The sequence below is a fragment of the Cucumis sativus genome, chromosome 4, assembly GCF_000004075.3.
Source record: "Cucumis sativus cultivar 9930 chromosome 4, Cucumber_9930_V3, whole genome shotgun sequence".
Classification (NCBI taxonomy): Eukaryota; Viridiplantae; Streptophyta; class Magnoliopsida; order Cucurbitales; family Cucurbitaceae; genus Cucumis; species Cucumis sativus.
The window spans coordinates 22959405-22982265 of record NC_026658.2 but is presented as its reverse complement, the minus strand read 5'-3'; the positions used below and the strand labels follow the sequence as shown (position 1 = coordinate 22982265).

At 32.1% G+C, this 22861-nt stretch overlaps 5 protein-coding genes across 6 annotated transcripts; 1 reads left to right on the top strand and 4 right to left on the bottom strand.

Annotated features, from left to right (window-relative positions):
- Positions 1-1765: 1765 nt before the first annotated feature.
- Positions 1766-4889, bottom strand: LOC101221238 (proteasome subunit alpha type-4). Of its 2 annotated transcripts, none has more exons than XM_011655709.2 (2): positions 4651-4889; positions 1766-2853 (listed from the first exon to the last, which is right to left on the bottom strand). In XM_011655709.2, the coding sequence occupies exon 2, from the start codon at positions 2784-2786 to the stop codon at positions 2034-2036; it is 753 nt and encodes a 250-aa protein (XP_011654011.2). In that variant the 5' UTR covers positions 2787-2853; positions 4651-4889; the 3' UTR covers positions 1766-2033. The 2 variants fall into 2 exon arrangements, with proteins under 2 accessions (XP_011654011.2, XP_004146000.3); XM_004145952.3 differs by having other exon boundaries at positions 1766-2831; positions 4651-4876.
- A 2593-nt stretch (positions 4890-7482) lies between these two features.
- LOC105435284 (36.4 kDa proline-rich protein) lies at positions 7483-8985 on the bottom strand. The gene is given in 3 exon segments (XM_011655708.2): positions 7483-7773; positions 8154-8697; positions 8700-8985. Coding segments are annotated over 2 exon segments (762 nt in total). The 5' UTR covers positions 8947-8985; the 3' UTR covers positions 7483-7773; positions 8154-8182.
- A 6461-nt stretch (positions 8986-15446) lies between these two features.
- On the bottom strand, positions 15447-18897 carry LOC101218001 (leucine-rich repeat extensin-like protein 5). Its single transcript, XM_004146021.3, has 3 exons — positions 18447-18897; positions 17428-18342; positions 15447-15810 (listed from the first exon to the last, which is right to left on the bottom strand). Exons 1-3 carry the CDS (start codon positions 18517-18519, stop codon positions 15779-15781), a joined length of 1020 nt encoding a protein of 339 aa, XP_004146069.1. The 5' UTR covers positions 18520-18897; the 3' UTR covers positions 15447-15778.
- A 541-nt stretch (positions 18898-19438) lies between these two features.
- On the top strand, positions 19439-20466 carry LOC101221004. The gene is made up of 2 exons (XM_004145951.3): positions 19439-20109; positions 20230-20466. Exons 1-2 carry the CDS (start codon positions 19684-19686, stop codon positions 20317-20319), a joined length of 516 nt encoding a protein of 171 aa, XP_004145999.1. The 5' UTR covers positions 19439-19683; the 3' UTR covers positions 20320-20466.
- Positions 20406-22253, bottom strand: LOC105435283 (anthocyanidin 3-O-glucosyltransferase 2). Its single transcript, XM_011655707.2, has one exon. The coding sequence runs from the start codon at positions 21984-21986 to the stop codon at positions 20544-20546; it is 1443 nt and encodes a 480-aa protein (XP_011654009.1). The 5' UTR covers positions 21987-22253; the 3' UTR covers positions 20406-20543.
- Positions 22254-22861: the final 608 nt, after the last annotated feature.

The window sequence follows — 22861 nt, the reverse complement described above, 5'->3', positions numbered from 1 at the left end:
ACAAAGTCAATATTGAATACAAAACATATTGGTAAATACACACAAAAGCAAAAAAGAAAGACAATCAAATGGAGACCTAAACTTGTCACCATAAAATGCTATAGTATAGCCACCTGCACATGGCTTCAACCATGGGTACATTATCTTTTATAATTTACATATGTTTATCTTTTCATACCACCATGGCACATATAGTATAGTATAGAAGTTCCACATAGATGTGATAAGGTGAGATTGTTCCGGTAATATCTAGGAGTATACTATCGAAATGACAAAAGGCTCGTTTCGTTACATGTTTCGAGCGAAGCTAGGCAAGCTACCGGTCGCTTATTTCACTATATTTTTTCTTAATCAAGAAATCTTTAAACTTCATATTGATCGGGATTAGTTCTAATTTGTTGAGAGTTTTCTTTTCTTTCCGAACTAAACCCTTTTTTAAGAACGTCTCCTTAAACATATGTTTATTTTGCTTGTGTTTTGGAATTTCCACTCACTCAATCACTCTCTTGTGATTGCAACCATATCGATCAACCATCATTAAGTCCTAAATTCAACAAACCACCATTTTAAGATAGGTTGAGGTTTTCTAACTAGAAGGTATCATTATACAAAAGATCCTTGTTTTAGAGGAAGTGTTTACTTTTTGGATCCATCTTAGATAGTCTAAAATAAAGATGAGATATTAATATAGAGATGATATAAAGAGACATGTTATAAGGTGCTTCAATAATTTAGGATGCTCTAGTTTGTATATTTATAAAATAATGTTAGAGTGTGATGGATGAATAAGGTGTGTTGGTAATGTAGAGCCCACAATTGGGAACATCCGCCATGATTTGGTAATGGTAACATCCAAGAGAGCTTCAATAATCGTACCTTATGCTCTTCTGACTGAAATGCAAATGGACGCACTCTTCCATGTGAACAATTTTGGAGCTTTTCTTTTTTCTATCTTAAACTAAAAAACCCAATCAAATCTCACTTATTTTACTCTACAACACATGGAAATCACCCATCATCCCAAAATCTCACTAATTTTGCTTCATATGTATTTATAGCACTCAAATCAGCTATCTAGTCGATAACCAAGGAAATTTTGTACGGATGATCCATTTTAAGTACTCAAATAAAAAGGAGACTAACTTTTTAGAAAACTTAATTTTCTTCATTATGCTTACATCATCATCGTATAGTGAAATTAGCGTAGTAATCCTTTGATGCTTGCAAGTGGCCCTCAATGCTAGATTCTCATTATCATTCTCAATGACTCGACATTTGATCTTGCTCTTAGCTATTCTTGAACTTTCTCCGTTATAAAGAAAGTTAAAAGATGAGAGAACAAGAAACAAGAAATGAATTGTTACATGTTTGATCATGAAATTCCACAAGAAAAGGGAAAAAACAAGGAAAGAAGAGGGAAAAAAAATCCATCCAAACATTCAGCTTCCTACAAACTTTATGAGATGTTGAATGTCGGACACAAATGGCCCAAGAGGCGATCAATCCACGACCAGTTGGTGGAATGGATTAAAGAGCTTTTACTCCACATAAATCCCAACCCATTCATTCAAAATGAGCTTCAACAACAAAATTTTAGCCAATAACAAACCAATAAATCAGTCACAAGCCCATCAGGCATCCTATAAAGAACCAAAAAGGGCATCCCAACAGAGAGAATTTTGCAAACTTTTAATGTAAACTAATGTACAAAAGACTCCCCCAGCAAAGTTTGAATGGCGAACACAAAACCCAAGGAAACAGAAAGTTTGAGAATGAAAAGGAAACTATAGTGCAAGTCCAGAACTTACCTGATTTCAAATTTCAATGTTCATTAAACAAGAAGCGGTAAATAATTTCAATGTAAAGATAATGACCATTAACATGGTTACATAGGAACTTTATAAAGTGCAAATTAAAGATAAGCTCAACAATCTAACAACATATCCCAACACCAGTGTTCACTTCGAGTCAACTGAAGTTCATGAAATATGCCAGACCTAGCACGGCGAAGTAATCCAACAACTAAGAGGTGTTTAGGAAGCTTCAGCTGCTGGTTGAGTCAAACCGGACTTCACCAATAACTTGCTTACTGACTCAGGTGAGCACACTTGATACTTGACACTGCCAGAAGGTGAAAGAAAAACCTCAGCTAATTCAAGTTTTTCTGAAGTAAGACTTGTGCTGTCCATGGTTTTGCTAAGCACCTTAAGTGCAAGCTGGATGGCCTCTTCCCTACTGATGTCATCCTTGTAATCTTGTTTGAGCATTGACTGTGCTGCCTGGTTGTTTGCACCAATTGCAGCAGCCTTCCAACCACCATAGTTTCCACTTGGGTCACTCATGTATAACTGAAAGCCGTAATTTTTGTCCCATCCTGCAAACAGAAATGAAACACCGAAGGGACGTAGACCGCCAAACTGAGTGTAGCCTTGCTTTGTATCACAAAGGGATTGAACTAGTTGCTCGACAGGCATTGGCTCTTGGTAAGCGTAAGTGTATCGCATGGCTTGAACTCTTGCAGTGTTGATTAAAATGTTTGCATCAGACATTATTCCAGCCACAGCACATGCAACATGATCATCAAGTTTGTACATCTTCTCTGTGGAAGTTGAGGTCTGTAGGAGTTTGGAAGTTACCTTTTTTTCACCTACCAAAACAACTCCATCTTTAGATAATATCCCAATTGCAGAACCTGCATTTCCAATTGCCTCCATTGCGTATTCAACCTGGTAAAGACGGCCTTCTGGAGAGAATATTGTTGTTCGGCTATCATATCTTCTGGACATTTTTTGTTATCCCGTTACGGAAAGAGGACAGTTTGAATAGATAATCTGGTAGGGCAAGATAAAAATCCTGAAAGTGAGCACCGATACATTAATGGGAGACAAACAACGCAACGCTGAGGGCACATATTTATTCAAAGAAGGGGAAGAAAGAAACAATGAGGACAATAAAATGTGTTGTATTTATATATTTTTATATGCTTCAACATTTTAAAACATTATGAATTGTTTTATATCTGAGGATCCAGAAATACACTATATTTCCATTGCATCCCTCTCCCTCTCGTCAATCTAACCCACACCTGAATAACTTCAGTTTGCTTCCTTCATCCCCCATGAGTTGCTGCTCTCCAATAATTTCAGTTTGCTCCCCTCTCTATGTAACAAAATAATTTTTTGTTCCTCCTTAATGATCCAAATTCTACAGTCTATCTTGTAGAGATTTAACTTCAATCAAGAACTAATGGGATCAAAACAGAACACAGGAAAAACAATCCAAAGGGAAGATAACAAAAATCTATAGATAATGACATTATTTGTTTGTGTGCATTAAGATGCATCAATGAGTGGTCTAGCTTGACAATTCCATACTCCAGTCAAGTACTTTTAAGAACTGAATGAATGGTCCAATTCCCTCAGTCCACCTTATAGAGTAGAGAAACATTTGCAAGTATTAATATGTTAGTGAGATTCCCCATTTGTAACCTACAACAGGTGTTGAAGTTCAGAAAGTGAATTGTGCAGTCTTAAGGAAATATAACTTTCCAGGCTATCTTCATTGACATTTGACAATTACAGAGAACAAATTGACTGCATAGAAATCTCCAAAAGAGGACTCAGTTGAGAATGTAATAGATTCTTCTTCGAACATCTAGCAACAAAATAGTTGAATCTAGCATGACAAGGACCTTTTCAATATGGGTTCTTGATAACAACTCCATGTGCATTCATTTTGTAAAATAAGCGAATAGAGAAGTTAAAAAACCTTTGCTTACCCATCTAAACAATCTCCCAGCCCTCATTCTAGCAACTTGCACTAATCAATTGACGTAAACCAGCTTTTCAAATCGATCATAAACAGAAAAGCTAAAGGCTCACAACACTTCTACAATATTATATGTTTGATTGTTCTTCAACAAGGGGTCCATTCGATACTGCCCAACAAAGATAATATGCCAGAGATCTCCACGGCCATTTCCCAACTAACACCTCCTTCCTTCCACATTAAGGATACCACCTATAATTGTAAAGGTAGAATTACAGTCACCCAATTCACCAAATAAAATCCTCAACCTTCTATACCCTCTTAAAGGAAATCTCTGACATTTTATCCAATTACACCAAAATGAAAGCAACAACAGGAAGACAAAACTTGAATACGTGTGAATCTTCTCTCTTTGAATGAGAGTGGTTTTAGATTCTTCAACATTTTCTTGAAATGTAAACACCAAGAATGTTCCTTCTTAATAGGAGAAAACTCAAAAAGTAGCTCCAAACGCTTGAGAGGCCAATAAAAAATCGGGCAAGGGAGATAGAAGAAGAACATAGTTCATATAGGAACTCACAACTACAAATATATAACCAAAACATTAACTAAATCATGAAATGGATCGTAAAAATCCCAATTCCCCAAAAACCCAAATGTATTTTCAGAATTCCACTGCCATATTCAACTCAGAATGACCACTTCTCACATGGCCAAAGTAAGTAAAGGCGACCCAACAAAAAAAAACACAAGAATTTCCGTCTAAATTCCATCCCCTATGCTAACCCACCCCTCGAAGAACCATTTTTCCATTAAAGAAACTGGCAAAAGCCTGCATATTCCAAATTAGAAACAAGTGAGAGAGACGAAGTAGAACATCACCTGAAAGCGAAATTCAGAAACAGCAACAAATGGAAGATCAATCTTGTCAGCAAATCCGGTCGCTCAGATCGCTGATGGAGTTCGCAAGTTCAGGCACAAAAGCATCGGCTTCTTCCTCAAGAAAACTTCGGTTTCTAAGTGGGCTTAGTTACGGCCCATCATAGTTGAGTTCCTTTTTCAATTAATATTACAATTCTTTTTGGGATTTTTTAAGAAATAATCCATCTTTTAGTCATTAACTAAAAACGAAGGAAGACGAGAGAGGAAGAAGAACCAATAAATTTTGGAAGAAAAAAATTAGAAATGGCAAACAAGAAACAATAAAAATAAGAAAGAAGGAGAAAAAATAATATGATGAAGCGAACAATATGTCGCAAAGAATAAGAAAAAAAACTTAGAAATCGTCTCACACTAATCAAAACCAATAAAGAAAATATGGAATTTATGAAAAAGTTCATATAAAAAAGTAATCGAGTTTTATCGACTTTTCTTAAATTGTTATATAAGGCCGCAAATATTTAGTATTTTTGTTATATTTACGTAAATTTACTTTTTTTTTTTTTTTTCTTTCATGTTTTTGTGCCTCTTTATTCCTTTTGGGAGCAAAATGGGGATGGAGAGTGGAGACTAATGAATATAATTCTTCATCTCCTATTTACCGTTATATTTATTTATGTTATTATTTTCCTAAGAATATTATCGAAGCTTTTATGATTTTATATATTTGACGTTGATACGTAGATTGAATCAATATTTTCATTAGATTCTAGTCAGATTTATTATAAATCACATAAAATAAACATCAAAATGTCACTAATATATAATAAAGATGTTACTCATCTCAAAATTATAATAAAACATTTATTTTAAACACTTTTTTTGAAAATGAGTTTTTAAAAAATGCATTATTTTTCCCTTATTTTTTTGAATTTTTTGTTTTTATAATTTTTTATTCATACAGGTACCAGTTGAACTAAACTCATGTTGGCAAAAACGTGTGGTTATTAGGTTGACAAATATATATACGTATATATTGAGATATACCTATTTGTGTGTATATGTGTGAAAGTATTGATTAATCCTTTGTAAAGTTTTGGTGAAGGGTAAAGTCATTTGATCTTTAACCATGAAGAACTATCTATACATTTGATGACTTCAATGGTCATACAAAATTTTCGTCTAACAATGGTTTCTCAATCTCGAATGGTGGGTTAGAATACGATTTCAAATGTTTAATTTACAAAAGTAAGATTTTTGGAAAATACTTTTTTCTAAGTCAATTCAAAAGGCGGATATGTCTTTAATTTATAAGTTTTGTGTGGGAGAATTCTCTTATATTTTCTTAGGTATCTTTTATTTTTATTAATTGTTGTATCGAAAATTTAAGAGATATCATAAAATAGATAAAATATTTATCCTTTATAGTGTAATGAATTTTTGCTTTTTAGTGGATTTTTTATTTTACAGAGTGTAAATAGTTTTTTTTTGTTAATTTAAAAAAAAAAACTTAAATTAATCATGGAATGAATTATTGAAATATTAATCACTAATTTATTTTTATTTAGAAAAAAGCAACTATTTTGGTAATTAGTGAATGAAGTATAATTTCTTTAGAAATAAAAAGTGACAAATATCTCTAGAAGACACAGCCAAGATTGATTAGCAGAGAAAAAAAGTATTTTAGAATAAATTTGCAAACAATTCCAAATGTTATTTTGAGTGATTTTCAAAACATTTCAATAAACACTTTAAACCAAAACGCGTTTTTAGTCATTGTCGTGAGCCAACTCATCCACCACAACATTTTTGTGTCTAACAAACGTGTCTAGAATGTTCGATGTTCAAAAGATTAACACAAAAAGAATAGAAACAAATGCATTAAATAAAAGACAAACCAACTTTTATGAGGAAAGTGCAACTCGACATTTTCACTTTCTCAACATTCGTTCACTTTTTTCTCACTCCAAAAGTTGGTTAATAGCTTACTTTTCTTGACTTACAAATTGAGATATAACTCTTAGAATGAGACCTAACGAGCTCATGTTTTCTCAAATTTATAATATCCTACATATATTTCGATTCTTTGAATATATCATTATCGAGAGAGATTTATATAGAAAGAATAAAATCTAAGCTTCCATTAACACTTATTACTCTCTCATTACAAATGGAATTTTCGCCTTTAAAATAATTTTACTAAGAATTTGATTTTTTTTTTATTAAAACGTTGTAAAAACTTTGGTAAGAAATTAAAAGAAATAATATTTAATTTTCAAAATCCAAAACTCCATTTCCCCAATTATTTGAATTCTCTTTTTTAGTTTTTTAAAATTACAAGCACCTATTTCACCTATAAATTGTTGGTTTACTTAATAATCTCTACAAATGTTTTACAATTTTTTTAAAATTTAAACATGATAAAATAAATAAAAATATTTACAAAATATTGTAAATATAAAATGTTATCACTCCCTACATGTATCATGATGGTAGCTATTAATTTGCTGTTTTGTAAATATTTTTAAAAATTTTACTATTTAAAATAATTTCCCTTCTACAAACCAAATTTGGCTGAAAAATTACACGTTAACCCACTAAAAAAAATAAAATGTAAATAATTAGAAAAACTATTAGATTTAATTTTTCTAGACCAAAAACCAAATCATTGTATTCCAAAAACCTAACGAACTAAATTTGTAACTTAATATTCAACGTAAACATAATACAAAATACATATATCGTTTAACCTAAATTTTTAATCACGTAAGTCGAACTATGATTAAAGATTACCATTCATTTGTAAAAAAGAAAAAAAGAAAGAGAACTAACACATGAAATGATTAATGAAGATTCATTATTAATAGTCACATTTAATGGCACAATACAATACATAGATTTGATATTAAAGAGTACAGGAACTGAAACTAAAACTAAAAAATAAGAAAACATTTGACGTTCTAATTAAGAAAACAAAAATAAAATTCATGAGCAAAAAGAAAAGAAAAGAAAAGAAAAGAAAAGAAAGAAGAAAAAGAGTGTTGTCTTTTGCTTCTCAGTTCCCAATTTCGAATATTATTTTTATGAAGTAATAATAGGTACACAGCTGCGCCCGTGACTCCATCCCTGCACTCATCCAAAATCAATATTCAAAATATAAGTCAGAATTATTTTAACCATTCAATTATTTACATTTTTCATCAATTTTCCACCACATTATGTTTAAGATTCCATGTCTCTGTCTCACTCAACCTACCACTTTCATTTCCATCCTTTTTTCTTTTTCGATACACTCCACATTCATACCATAAACATAACCACTATATCGTATGCATGTCAATTAATTTTTATTATGCATAAAAACAACACACTTTACTAACTTAACTTAACCATCTACTTGTAAATATTTCAGTTTAACGTTGCCATGTTTAAAGAGGTTGTTAAAAGCTCACTTAAAAGTTGATTACGAAAGTTTATGATCTCAACATATTTTATTTATTTATTACCTGAAAGGGATCGGAGGAGTAGAGTGAGTTTAGTAATTAGGGCATTGGAAACCAGAGGGAGGGTGTTTGCCACAATCCACAAGAACTTGAAGGGCAATGGGAATGATAAGGTTAATATTCAGAAGCTTAGCTTTAATGGTGGTACACAAACAAACTGCCGCATCCAAATCCACTAGTCCTTCAAGAACAGGGCAGCAAGTTTGTTTCGTACGGTCACCAATTCCGATATGGATCAACCCACCCAACAAGTCCACACACGCTCCCAACTTCAGCGTGTCAATGGGGCATGTCTCCCGTTTCGGCGGCGGAGGAGGACAAGGAGTCGATGGGGATGGAACCACCGGCGCTGGCTTTAATGGTGGACTGGGCACTGGAACATAAGGAGGGGGAGGTGGTGAGGGGTATACGACTGGAGGGGGAGGTGGTGAGGGGTATACGACTGGAGGGGGAGGCGGTGACGGGTATACGACTGGAGGGGGAGGGGACGGTGGTGGTGGGGGTTTAGCTACGGGGGGTTGGACGTAAGGAGGAGGGGGTTTGACGGTGGGGGCTTTGGGACGTAGGGAGGAGGTGGTTTTGGGATGTATGGGGGAGGTGGGTTGACAGTGGGGGGTTTGTAGGGAGGAGGAGATTTGGGGGGTTTAGGGGGATAATGCGGCGGATGTTTGGGTTTAGGGGAAGGAGGGTAAGATGGGGACTTGTCACAATCACATGCAAGAGTGTTTGCATTGAGAAGAGAAGAGAGGTTGAAGAAGAGGAAGAGGAGAAGGGAAATGGAGAGCTTCATCCCCATCTTTTTCTTCTTTCTATTTGAGATTTTGTGAAGTAATTTGGCGAAGGTGTTGGGGTTTTTATAGCAAAGAGATGTGGGTGGGAGGAAGTTTTTGGATCCCACAAAGAATGATTTTTTTTTTGTTTGATGGGTATATGCATTAAAATATTTGTCGTCCTATATTATTCGTAAATCGAAATATTTCAAAGTCAATATTGTTAAGGATTGTTTAAGATAAATTTTGATATCACAATGTCAAGTTCTTTAAATATATTAGAAAAACTTAATTCCAAATTTTAAACTATTATAAATTTACCCTGAGTTTTAAAAATTAACAATATCAAAAAGTTTTAAGGTAGAAAAGAAAAGTTTGGGAAAAGGTTGAATTTGTTGAAAAGAAAATAAAAGTAATAGAACCAATATTTTAAGTTAAATTTTAGGTAGAAAAATGGGGTTTTAGAGATAGAGAATAGGATTGGAAAAGGTAAAATCTTGAGAAAAACATGTCATATAGGAGAGGAGTGTTAAGAAAAAAAGACTTAAAGTTTGAAAAGAAAAAGAAAAATATATCTATTACTGAAAATAATTATTGAAGTAGGAATTGAGTAAACTGCAAAGTTCTTCTTTCTAATTTCTTACGTGTTTCTTTTAGCTCATCAAAGAAAAGAAAAAGAAATCTATATTACCCAATTTAACGACTAATTGTATTTATATATATACACACTCGTATAATTTATATAAGTAGAATAATCAAATTTTTTGTTTCTTTTTTTAAAAAAATTAGAATTTTAAATAAAGAAAGAAACAATAATAAACTTTAATTTATGTAATGCATACACCATCTCATTTGATGTAAGAAAAGAAGTGGTTCTTAATCACTTATCACTCTCGAACGATATTTTCATAATTAGAGAGTAAATCTATCGTTTTTATTATATAGTAAAAACATAGAAATAAGCAAAAGAAGAATGAAAAAAAAAAGAGAGTTATTGAATAAATAATTTAGAAAAATTGTGCATTGATTTCCACACTTAGTTTAAAAAGATTATCAACAATAATTGTTAAATTAAAATGTAGACATTTTTGATTATTTTTGTATACATAATGCAAAAATGAGGAGAAAAAGGAAAAGAGTTTGACTTCGAGAGAGAGAGGGAAAGGGAAATAAGAGAAGAGAGCATGTGGAAAGAAGAAGCGAAAAAATCGCAGTTAAATGAGCTTCGTAACATGTACACTTTCCCAAACTATATATTATACATATATTATTCTACTTTCTCTTATTCTTGTGATCATATGATGAAAACAATTGAATCACCTTTCTTCTAAATCATTAACATACTAAACTTGGTATTACTTTTTTTTTTCTTCTTACTTTTAATTTCCTATATGTTTTAAGTTAACCCACAAGAGGGGGAAGCATCCTTTTATCTTTACCCACTCTTTTAATTACCTACCATAAATCTTCTATTTTAATGAATAAAAAGCTAACATATACTAAAAGTATATATATATTTTCTTAAAATAATCAAAATGTACCTACCTTAATTGACATATTCATATATAAGCGTAATAGTAATTATCAATAGCTAGGTTTGTAGTTGAAGACTTTCTATTTCTATTATATTAAGAAATGCATAGTTTTACTTTGATCAAATTGAGAATATTTATGCTACACAAGGGAAAAAATTTGATCACTTTCTGACTAGATATATATACATTTGTTTTAAATATATATTAGATTTTTTGAATCCTTTGCTCTATATTGTTGAACCGAAACAAATTAGGGTAAAAACAACTACTTATTGGTACCAAAATCCTTTTGGTATTGTTAGAAAAACATATAAGTTAGTACCTTTAAAGTTACTATAACAAATTTGGACTTCTATTAGTACTCATGAACAATAGTTGAAATGGACGAGGGAGTAAAGAATATTTAGTCATAAAACTCCTTTCACGCGTTTTTTTTTTGCGAGGAAAAATGAAGTTTTATGAAAATTTCGTTCAATGGGGTTTTTTTGTCATCAATTTATGACTATAAGAAAGAGTGATGGAATGTATTAAAATGAAAACTAAAGGCATAATTTTGATATGAAAATACCCATAAAATTATGAACTTTTTCAATGCTATGACATGTTTTTTATGTTATCATTTAACAATTATTAAAAAAAGTCATTAAATACTAATACACTTCATCAAAGTTACTAAGTGTTGTAAACATCACTTTCCGTGGAAAACAATATTTTCTTTGACTTTTGGAATATTAACTACAATTTAGACGTAACATCAATTATACGATTAGATAATATATCGTGAAGTGCTTGTTGTTGATTGAATTTAGGTGCATTGAAATTCTAATTAGGATGCTTTCTCAAAAAATCATCCATATATTTACAATGATGGTGGGATGTTACATGGCCAAAAAAATTCACAAAATGTGATAATATGAGATTATTTTAGAGTCATGCAAACTTATTTTCAAATAATAATATAGTATATTAGCAATCATAAATGTACAAAAAAAAAAAAATCTATAATGAAATGGAATTAGGGTTTGAGATATATTAAAAAAGACACTTACCTAAAATTATTGGTAAAAATAAGAGACGAAACTCTATAACAATAGCAATAGTTATTTGTGTGAGTGACAAATATAGTAAATTAGGTGTACGTGTGTTTTGGTGACAAATGAGAGAGAGGGAATGAAATTATGAACCGTACTAATTAATCAAAACTATGTGCGGCCAATCTAAATAGATATATCAAAATGATAGAAAAACATCGTCGTTTAAAATGGTTTAGATTGATTGAGACATTTCATCACACACACTAAAATGTTAAACAAGTGGACCTATCATACACAACGTTGATTAAATGAGTGGATGAAATTTGTTACATATTATTGAAGAAAAATGATATTATGAATATGTACTTTTGTGAAAAGATGGGATATATATATTTAGTTGAAATTTTAGGAATTTGTGATGAGTATAAGAGATGAAAATGATAGTTAATATATGATAGCAGAGACATAATGAAAAAGAAGAAAAAGAAAAAGATTGCATTATTAGAATGGCCTTATTAGAGTCCGTGACTTTAATTTTTTAATCAGAAAGAAAATATCATAAAATCATTAGGGTGAGATTTAATTTCACGTAAATCTAAGTTGACCTAATTTAAATTTAATACTATTTTTCTTTAGACGATTGTGTTGACAATTTTATCGATATTTTTATGGTTTTGGTATTGATATGAGAATGAATGAAATTTTGAATTGATAAAAATATTTACGAAATATAACAAAAAAAAATTCATATTATTTGAATAATAGATGTTTACATTTGGTTGAATATTTTTCTAATATATTTTATAATAAATTTAGTTTGTTAATAATAAAGAATAATGAAAGGAAGAAAAGAAAGAGGCATATGATCCAGCCATGCATTTGGTATACAAAATGAATCCGTGATGTCGGCCATTCTCACCCCATCATTTTCTTTCTCTTCATCTTTATCCTCATCCATCTATTACCATTTCTCTCTTTTTAATTTCTAATATCTCATTTAAAGTTTTCTTTTCTTTTTAATATATATTGTAAAATAGTTTGGATCTGTTTTTGCTATTTATAAGAACTTTGTTTATACAAATTATCTTTTGTCTTCATATTACACAACTTGGTAATAGTTATGAAGACATGCATTCAAATTCTTGTATTCCATTTGTTGTACTAAATAATGAATATATATATACATTCAAATGTGGATGAAATGATTAGACTTTTGGAAAATGAGATTCAAATATTGTTTATAAGATAAATAATGTAATAAGTAAGGTAGAAAAACCATACTCTTGTTTATCTCAACAAATATCATGATCAACACAGATCTAACTTAAATTTATAAATAATTTCATGTTTATTAATTAAAACCTCCTAAACAAAGTTTAGAATTATATATATATATATTTTTTCATGATCTTGATTGAATAATGGCAATATCAAAATATTCATATGGATTTCACTACACATTATTTTGAAAGAATATTTTCCGAAAGCCAACAATAATATCCAATTCCCTATTAATAAAGGCAACTTGTTTTTGGTAATATATATAATAATTCCGTAGGGTTTATTTATCAAATATTAGAAGATGATAGATGAAGAAAAGAAGAAGAAAAATCCAAATTGTTGAATTGGCGATTGGGATTGTTATTGCTTGCAAATATCACATTAAATAATGGAGCCCACAGAAGAGGAATTAACAATAATTATTAAAGTGGAATTAAATTATATTCCAAAGAAGAAAGAAACTAAATTATATTATATGGGAATTATATTTATAAAATAAAAAAATACACTGACATTCAAGATCTCAATTACAACTCAAAGATTTATGCCCAAAATTAATTAATTCACTCAATTAAAATACCAAATACTCCACTTGTTTATTGTCTTTCTCATGAAATTTCAATGGGGAAGAAGAAAGAGATTATTGGCTTTATTCATTTGTGTCAATTTTTTTTTAATTTTTTATTTTATTTGATTGATTTAATTAATTAATTTTGTCTTCTTATATATATGGTTTAGTTAAATAGGAAGTTTCATCCATCCATTCATCCAAAATAATTCCCACCACAAATCAAATTTTCTTTTGAATTGGTCAAAGGCAAAAAAAATCTTTATTCCTATGCCCATATGTTTTTATTTGGAAAATTAAAAAAAAATAGATTTTATAAAATATTTACAACCTATATAACAAATATTTCTATCACTCATAATAGTGATTGATATGTCGATAAATATTTTGATATTTTTAAAAATGTCTTTGAAAAAATGAGAAATTAATAAAATAGTTGTACAAAAGTTTGATTCACATTACATTACAAACTGATTCCATTAAATTTTCTTATAGTAGGAACGATATTACTCTCACTAATTGATTGTCACGATAATATCATTTTAAATATAAAACGATATCTATTATTATTTAAAATATTGTTTTATAATATGAATAAAAAGAATAAGATATTGTAATGGTATTTAAGTTGATAATTTTGTTATTAACATATGATCATCTCATCTCTTACTATGTTAAATTACAAACCAATGTAAAAGCTTTACAATTAATGGGTCATTGTAAATTTAGATTTGATTTTGTTTGTTTCCTTCTAGTTCTTTGATGATGATTTTCAGCAAAATTTTAGACTCTTTTTCATTTTAGTTTTCAAGATATGAAATATAAATGAGAATGATGTAAGATTACTTTGTAAGAATTAAATATCAATATTAATATTTAATGGTATATGCTAAGTTTATTAAGGTCTCATTTAATATAAAGTAAAATGCTACTCTCCTTTTTTTAATGACTTAAATTAAAACTATTGATTTTTGTTTTTAAGCAATGAAACATTTTGGCTTAAAGTGTGGAATAAGTTGGATAAAGAATGTAATATTTTGACTTAGTTGGCCAAATTAAGAGCTAAAATTCTTCTAATTAAATATTTTATATTAGTAGTAGAAAAATAAAAATTATAATAATTATTATTATTAAGAAGATAACAAATGCAATTTGAAGTAGGGAGGGGTCTAGAAATGAAGACAAGTACTTGAATAGCTAGCTGGGTTTTCTTGTAATCTAGTGGAATGGTCCATAAAAACAAGGGTACTCCTAAAAGCCATCCTTAAACTACGGTTACCTAACATACTTCGAACTTTTTATAACACTAGTTTTGACCCTCGAACTTATAAGAATGATAAAAATTAGATCTATAAATAACGAAAACGGAGTCATCAAACTTATATAATTACTACATTTTATACAAGTAAGTTTGAGAGTTCAATTTTAAAATTTAGATAAGTGATGACTTAACATTTAACTTTGAAAGCTTAAAGGTAGAATCACATCTATAACCATACTTTAAAGGTCATTTTTGTAATTTGCCAAAAAAAAAAGTTCATATTTGATACCTAATTTGATTTAGAAAATTGTAAATAATAAAATATTTACCTTTTTTTTTTTAAAATAAAGTGTAATAAATTTTGTTTTTTAATAGTTTTGTATAGAGTGTAAATATAGTTTGCTAATTTTTTCTATTTTTGAAAAAAAGACCCTTTGATTTTTAGTTTTTAAAATTTAAGTTTATAGTTATGAAGTTAAAACACTATTTTCGATTTCGAAGTTTATAATCTTAAACTATTTCTATGTTTTCAATTGTTCGACTTTAGTATCTATTCGACCTTTGTTTTCAATTTATCTTTATTTATTTATTAGTACTTTGATTGTGAATTTTGGAGAGATGTTCTCGTATTATATTTCATTGCTTGAAAAGTATTATTGTTATTCAAACAATTTCGATAAAATTAAATAACTTTGAGAATCTAAATTCAATGTTTCGTGAGCGACCAAAACATTAATTTCTTTTTAACCTAAGCATTATTTCTACGAACGAGTTAAAAAAGCACTCTTAGTTGTTGAACTTTTACATGTAAGTAGTAATTTAATGAGTGAAAATTATAGTAAGAAAATAAGAATTGAGATAGATAATAATCATATATAATTTGAGGAAAGAAGGAAGAGATAGCATTATACAACTTTCTTTCGCATGAATAGCGGAAGATTGAGGTGGAGATATGTGTTGAAGTAAGACTAATGGAAAAGGAGTTGAGAAAGTTAGAAAAGGAGATTAAGAAGGGAAATGAAATTAATTTTTTTAAAAAAAGTAGTTGATGATACATTGATGGAGAAATACAAAAATCAAAATTAAAGTTTGAAATTGAGAGAGAAAATGTTGTTTTTATTCAATATTGTCAAAAATGATGAACCAAATTGTTGTTGTGTCTCCATTTATAATGTTTTCTCAACCGAGGACGAACTTACACCCTTCAAAACCTGCCACAATCAAAGTCACTCTCATCCAATTAATGTTACACATTTTCATCATAATCAAAAGGTCTATACGATTTAATGAAAATGACCTATAAGTAATCTTGTTCTAGGCCGACATCAAGGACATGTTTGCGAATAGTTTTGGAAGTCTTTTGAGTCAAGATCAAAATCACTCTCATGTGCTTAATTGTGTAACGTTAAGTCCATTTTGGTAACAACCTCATTTTCTCGTCTTTAGTATTTTAAAATTAAGTTAATTTTCATTCGAGTTAGAGAATTCAAACTTTCCTTATCCTTGTTCCCTCTTAACTATGCTTGCTTTGGCTTATCATTGTACTTAACAATTTTTTTGTTTTGTTTTTAAAAACCTAGTTAGATATTTGAATTAGTACAAATTGGGGTGGATGATTTGAACTCATGACATTTATGCTTAGATAGGTATAAATGCCAATTGACCTAAACTCTTGTTAGTGTTTGGACATCAAGTGTTGATTTAAAGCCTTTACAAATTTGATGCATTTATAAATACAATTTGGAAGAGTTTAAAATTCAAGATTTAGGCACGGATCTTTTTTGTTTTTTTCTTATTTTCATAAAAGAGATTAAAATTCAAGATTTAGGCACGGAACTTTTTTGTTTTTTTCTTATTTTCATAAAAGAGATATTTAGGATATGTTTGATAGGTAGTATAAAAACAACAAAAATAAATTAAAATATTTACCAACTATAGCAAAATTTAGTTTTCTATCACTATAGCATATCAACATATCAATCATTATCAGTGATAGAATTTGCTATAAATTGTAAATATTTTGTAAAATCTACTATTTTTAAAAACTTTCATAATAAAAACACATATGTATTTCATGTTTTCAAATATGTGTTTGGTAATAGATAGAGGAATCTGATTCTAATTTAAAAAATTATTATATATGATAGAGACATTTTTTAAAAATAACAAAATAAAGTTTTGGATTCTATCAATGATAGTCTTCTATCACTATGGTATATCAGTGATATAATTTGTTATAGGTTGTCGATATTTTGTAAAATTTGTTATTTTTAAAAATTTTCCTACTTGATATTATAATTTAAAATATGTGTATTGAAAATATATAAAAAAAAGAAGTTATTTTTTCAATTTGAATAGTTTGAATCACATCATCCATCATAGTTTTAAAAACAAAATTGAGATTGTTTGCCAAAAACACAAAACATAGTCGAGATTACCAACTAAACATTCCTCATATCTTAACTAGATCTGAAAAACTAAAACCTTGTTTCATAGCTATTTCAATTGATTGTATTTTGTTTTTTTTAATTTTTGTTTATTAAAAGTTTGGTAACTGATTTTGTTTTCTATTTTTTAAAAAACAATATGAAAGTTGTTTTTGTTTTTGAAATTTGTCTAAAAATGACCAAAAGAAATATACAATCGGGATAAGAAATTGGAATAAAATTGTATTTAATTTTAAAATCATATGGATACCAAACAAAACTTCATCAATGGTAACAAAACTTCATCAATGGTATGCTCAACTTGTTGGTTTCTAGTTTTTAGTTTAGTTGTGGTAGTGTGCAATTTGAAAAGATCAAGTAGGGGGAAAGTAGTGAACTTACTTGGATCCACAGTTACAATCATGGCAGTCCCTCCAAAATCACAGGTTCCACCACTCACCTTGTTGTTCTGCCAGTAGCTATTAAAAGCATATGAGGCGTGTGCCAATACAGTATTAGGTTCATAACAATGTCCATTAGGTTGAATGGACTTGCAGTCAGCTCCTGACCCACAAGCATAATCCATAGCCACTTGAATTATTGGATCAGGCACTGTTGGCTTAGCCACACACCATGCTGCACCACTCGACCCTGGCTTCCCCCCATGCCCTCCTGCCGGAGGTGGACCAGCCGGCGGTGGATACACCATTGGTGGCAGAAACACTGGTGGGCTCGGTGGCCCATAACCATGTTTTGGTGGGCTCGGTGGCCCATAATGGTGAGGTGGGCTTGGAAGCCCAATTGGTGGGGTGGGGCTGGATATGTTAGCTGGAGGATTTGGGGCCAAGGGGCCAATTGGCGTTATGGGGAAGATGCTGGGTGAGCCTGGTGGAGGGCTTTGGCTTCTGCTTGGAACACTAGGCTGAAACCCTGGTGGTGGTGGAGGTGGAGCGTGGGAATAGATCATCCCAGACAGCGGAGGAGGCGGCGTGTGGGAATAGATCATCCCAGGTGGTGGTGGTGGAGGCGACGGCGACGAAGATGATCGAGGAGTTTGGGGTGGTGAGTCTTCACAGAAAGGAGGAGAGTTGATGGGCAATGGAGTTGGTCCAAGTGAATCAAAAGGAGGCAATGAGAATGGAGAGTTAACAGTGACAGCATTTGGTTGATCGACTAAGAATTTAAGTTGGGGTTTTGAAATGAACCTCTTTTGAATTTGTAGTTTCAGCTTCTTCAAGGACGACTCATAGGTGGAAGTTCTACTAAGTCCATGTCCATGAATCTCAAATTTGAACTTTCTGGAGTAAAATCCATCGTCTGCAAAAGAGAGCTCTCGTGAAAAACTTACAACAACAACAACAATAATAATAAAAACAGACACCCCAGTTAAAAGAATACAAAAACATAATTGAATTCCTTACCACTAGGAATAGCCAGAACAGTGGGTGAAAATGCGAAAGAGAAGTAAAGTAGGAGAACACAAAATCTCTCCATAGCTCAATGAGCACTCCAAACATGTCCATCTCCAAGGGGCATTTATACAAACACTAGGTGGGCAAAGGTGGGAGAAAAGGGAATAAAGGATGATTCGTTTTGGGTGATGAATGAAATTGAAAGAGTAGAATGAGAATGAGAATGAGAGTGAGAGCGAGAGTGAGAGTGAGTGTGAGTGTAATGGAATGGAGAAGACATAGAAAGCGTAAACCTTTGGTTGGTCTGTAACAAAAAAAAATGGGGGATAGATTCTTGCTTGAGAGAGGAGGAAGATGAAGAAAATGGAGAATTGGGCAACTTTAAATGTTGCTTGGTTTCTACTCAAAGAGAGATTAGTGTGTGAATGTCTGTGGGTGTATCTGGGATCTATGATTGAGCTTTTTCAAAGTTCCGAATTATTGCGAATCAAACAAACTAAATGCAACAGAGATACATATGCTTAACAAAGAAGGAAACATAAGCGGTTTTGTAATATAGAATAAACAAAAATCCACCATTCAAATCATATTCCAATGTTCAATTTCCTTTAATTAAAACATAAGTATATTTTCGTTTAATTAAAACATAAGTATATTTTCGTTTAATTAAAACATAAGTATATTTCCGTTTAATTAAAACATAAGTATATTTTCGTTTAATTTACATAAGTATATTTTCGTTTAATTTGGTTGGCATATTTAAGTAAAATAACTAACTTCTTACTTAATTCTTTTTTTAGTTTTACAAAAAACAGTCCGAAACTGTAAACCAAACGGAAAAGCCAATCCAAATGAAATCAATCCAATCAATCTGTTATTATATTATATCGAGATTGCTTTAAAACCGACAATGGGAATCAAAGGGAGGTGAATTGTTTTTGGTGTTAGGTAAAATTGTTTTTAATAAAAGGAAAATGTGATAGTAGGGATTCGGGGCCAATACCAACCCAACCCAATTCAAACCCACTTTTAGGGAACCACCACAAAGCCCACAACCACTCTGCTATTCCAACGGTAACTTTTCACTCTCTTCTTCCCTTTCCCTTTCTCTCTTTCTCTCCACACCATTAAATTAAAGAAGAAATCCCCTTCTTCAATTCACAACCAAAACAAAGAAACATTCATCCTTTTCTCACCTCATCAAACACAACTCAGAAGCAGAAGAAGCAGCAGAAGAAGTTCCCAAATGAATTTGCAATCTTGGGAAGATGATGAAGAGGAGAGATTGATCAAAGTGGTGGAGTATTTGGAGCCATTGATGTCCAAAGAGCTTCTCTGCAAATTCCCAGATAACTCTGCCTTTGATTTCGATTACTCTCAGAGTACCATCTGGTCTCCTTTGGTCCCTCGGCCTTACAATTCCATGGATTTGGATGTAATTACCCCTATCAAGCTTCCTTCTGATTTCGAAAACGCCCCGGTGACCGCCATGGCTGGGAAGAATAGCTTCAAGAAAGCTACCTCCAACCTTAGGAAGAAGTTCCTATATAATGGCTTCAGTGTTTGTTTTGGGATTTCGAAAAGCTACAGGAAGATGAAGAACAAGAAATTGGTGTCTGATTTCTCCCCTACGCCTATACAAGGTGGTGCTTGCTATCCTAATAACAAAAAGGTTAGTTTTGATTCTTAATCGATTCCATTCTTTTAGCTTTGGAAAGCTGCAAGATCTGTGTATTGTTATTATTCTTGCTGTTCTTCGCTGTAGTTTAACTAATACTCCATGAATGTTTAGGGGTGGAGCAAGTTACTGAGAGCAGCCACCAAGCATTTCAAGAAGAAGAAGAAGAAGGATCCCACTTCTCAAATGAAACTCTATTTCTAAAACACTCATTCATAGAATCATATCATCTACAGTGTCTTTTTTTTTTTTTTTTTTTTTCTTTTCAAATTCATTTCCACTATTATGCAAGAACAGAATATATGTAATTAACTTTATTCTCTCTGTGAATCAATGCTCATTCTTATTTTCCATGATTGGTTCCATAGATCGATAGATTCTCATGAAAAAGCAGACTCAAAACATAATATCAGATAAGATATAAGATACTAAACAGAACTAGCCAACATATCATCAATCAAATTCCCAAATGAAATGTAAGAGGAACCACCAGGAACGAGAGCTTCTCTACTTTTCTTGCTAATTTCTTCCATTCTCTTCCTCACCTCCTCTGCTTCATCGCCGTCCATCAAACGATGAACTGCTCTCTCAATCTGATCTGCAGTCACCAGGGATCCACCTTCCCTGTGGTAATCCATCGTCAACTCCACTGCTAATCCTAATTCTCTAACCATCATGAAAGCGTTCAACTGTTGCTCAGCATATTGCGGCCAAGTCACGAGCGGCACCGCATGCCAAATGCTTTCCAAAACAGAGTTCCATCCGCAGTGTGAAACGAAGCCTCCAATGGCTTTGTGGGCTAAAACATCAACTTGCCGAACCCACCCACAGACTCTTCCTTTCCCTTTAACCCTCTCCTGGAATCCCTCCGGCAAGACATCGTCGGGATCGGCATAATCCGATGGAGATTCAAATTTCTTGTGCGGCGGCGGTGGCCGGCGCAAGGACCAGAGGAACCTCACTCCGCTACTTTCGAGACCGTTTGCTATTTCCACTACTTGGGGTTGGCTGAAACTTCCCCGACTACCAAAGCACAAGAACACCACTGATGACGGTGGCTGATTATCGAGCCAAACCCTAATTTCACTGCTTTGATTTTCATTTGGTGTTGGCCTATTTTCGCTTTCCAGGTCCACCACCGGCCCCACAGGATAAATCGGAGGGATTCCGTCTTCAGATAATGAACTGAAAGCATGAGGTTCAAGCTCAGCAAAGGTATTGACGATGATTCCTTTCGCTTCCTTGAATTTCCGAGCGTGAATTGCCATGGACTCGAATCCGTAGCGGTTAAACGAATAACGAGGCAAAACCCTCACCGGAACTGGGTGAGCGTAACCAGGAATTATCATATCAGCTTCCGATTCGTCGAATTTCACACCGACACATCGATCGCGGGTTTCAAGATGAAACATCGACCCGAGAAATCCAGCACAGGAAGTGAAGAAGACATACGTATTGATGCCAAGTTCATTACCCACATCGATCATGGGAGTACAGAAAAGATCAACAACCAACCCAACAACCGGAACGGCAAGGTCAACAATGGCGTTTTTAACCAGCGTCCGGTAGCTCGCGATATAGAGAGAGTAGTAATGTTCGAAGGACTTGGATAAAATTTTGGGAGAAGGAGGATCGGAGGGAGGGGGGAGATGGATGATACGAATACGCGACGTGGTCGGAGCGATGGCGGGGTTAGACGGCGGCGGATCTGAGGTTCCGTCAGTGGCCGTCGGGGTGAATGGGTATTTGAAGACGAGAATGGTGGCGGTGAATCGAGGGTCACGGTTGAGGAATTGGGTAATGAATTTGATGGTGGAGACGAGATGACCGACTCCCGAGGTGGGGACGAAAACCAGCTCCGCCGTCGCCATCTAGGGAAGAGTGAATCCGTGGTGTTCCTTCTTCTACTTCTACTTCTACTTCTACTTCTTCTTAATGAACAAACTCGATTGGTTGGTAGTATTATCTTTTCGGATTTAAATAAGTTTCCGTTAAAGTTAGATGCTTCAATCACTCTCCACCAAAGTCTCGTTTTCTCATGTACTGCCAATGAACAGGTGAAACGTCACACACTTGTAATTTAAAAGTACTCAAATCCAAATGATCATATGATATAATGTAATAACCAAAACAATCAAAACTCAACTACGTACGCCTCCTAACTCCATCCTAATCCTAAATTTTCAATTATAACCACAAATTATGTGTGAAATATCTATACAATTTTCTCATGAGAAATAGTACATCTAAAAGATAAAAATAACTTTCTTTTTCTTTTATCAAAATACACACACATACTATTCTTTTTCTCTTTCTCTCACCCCATACATCAATTATTCAATTCTATAGGTGTATCAGAAACAACGCATGATTTTAAAAAAAAAATTATTGCTATTTTACCATCTCTACAATCTTTTCTCCTCTTACAAAGTTCAATGTTTGTTTAATTTCTCCAAATTTTAATAATTAATAACATTTTTATTTTGAGAATATTTATTCTTTCTCTAGAAAATCATTTTATAACTTTACTTACCATTTTGAAAATAGGTTCGAAAGCTCCATTTTTATATGTTGTATTAATTTTTCAATTTCTACTTTATTCTTTCAATTTTTTTTTTTTTTAAATTTTCCACTTTTGAAATCAAATTTTAAAATTGAAATAGTCACGTCTTTTCAAATTATATATATACACATACATTTCATGTATAATTGCTTTGATTATTAGTAGTTAAATGATATCAATTTA

What these genes read in the sequence shown, in the direction of transcription:
- LOC101218001 (XM_004146021.3), bottom strand. Translation starts at nt 18,519, where the DNA reads ATGGAGAGATTTTGTGTTCTCCTACTTTACTTCTCTTTCGCATTTTCA. An exon ending in TGTTCTGGCTATTCCTAGTG is followed by an intron (nt 18,343 to 18,446) that starts GTAAGGAATTCA and finishes TCTCTTTTGCAG; the next exon opens with ACGATGGATTTTACTCCAGA. An exon ending in GATTGTAACTGTGGATCCAA is followed by an intron (nt 15,811 to 17,427) that starts GTAAGTTCACTA and finishes TGATTGTGGCAG; the next exon opens with GTTTTGAAGGGTGTAAGTTC.
- LOC105435283 (XM_011655707.2), bottom strand. Translation starts at nt 21,986, where the DNA reads ATGGCGACGGCGGAGCTGGTTTTCGTCCCCACCTCGGGAGTCGGTCAT.
- LOC101221004 (XM_004145951.3), top strand. Translation starts at nt 19,684, where the DNA reads ATGAATTTGCAATCTTGGGAAGATGATGAAGAGGAGAGATTGATCAAA. An exon ending in GCTATCCTAATAACAAAAAG is followed by an intron (nt 20,110 to 20,229) that starts GTTAGTTTTGAT and finishes ATGAATGTTTAG; the next exon opens with GGGTGGAGCAAGTTACTGAG.
- LOC101221238 (XM_011655709.2), bottom strand. Translation starts at nt 2,786, where the DNA reads ATGTCCAGAAGATATGATAGCCGAACAACAATATTCTCTCCAGAAGGC.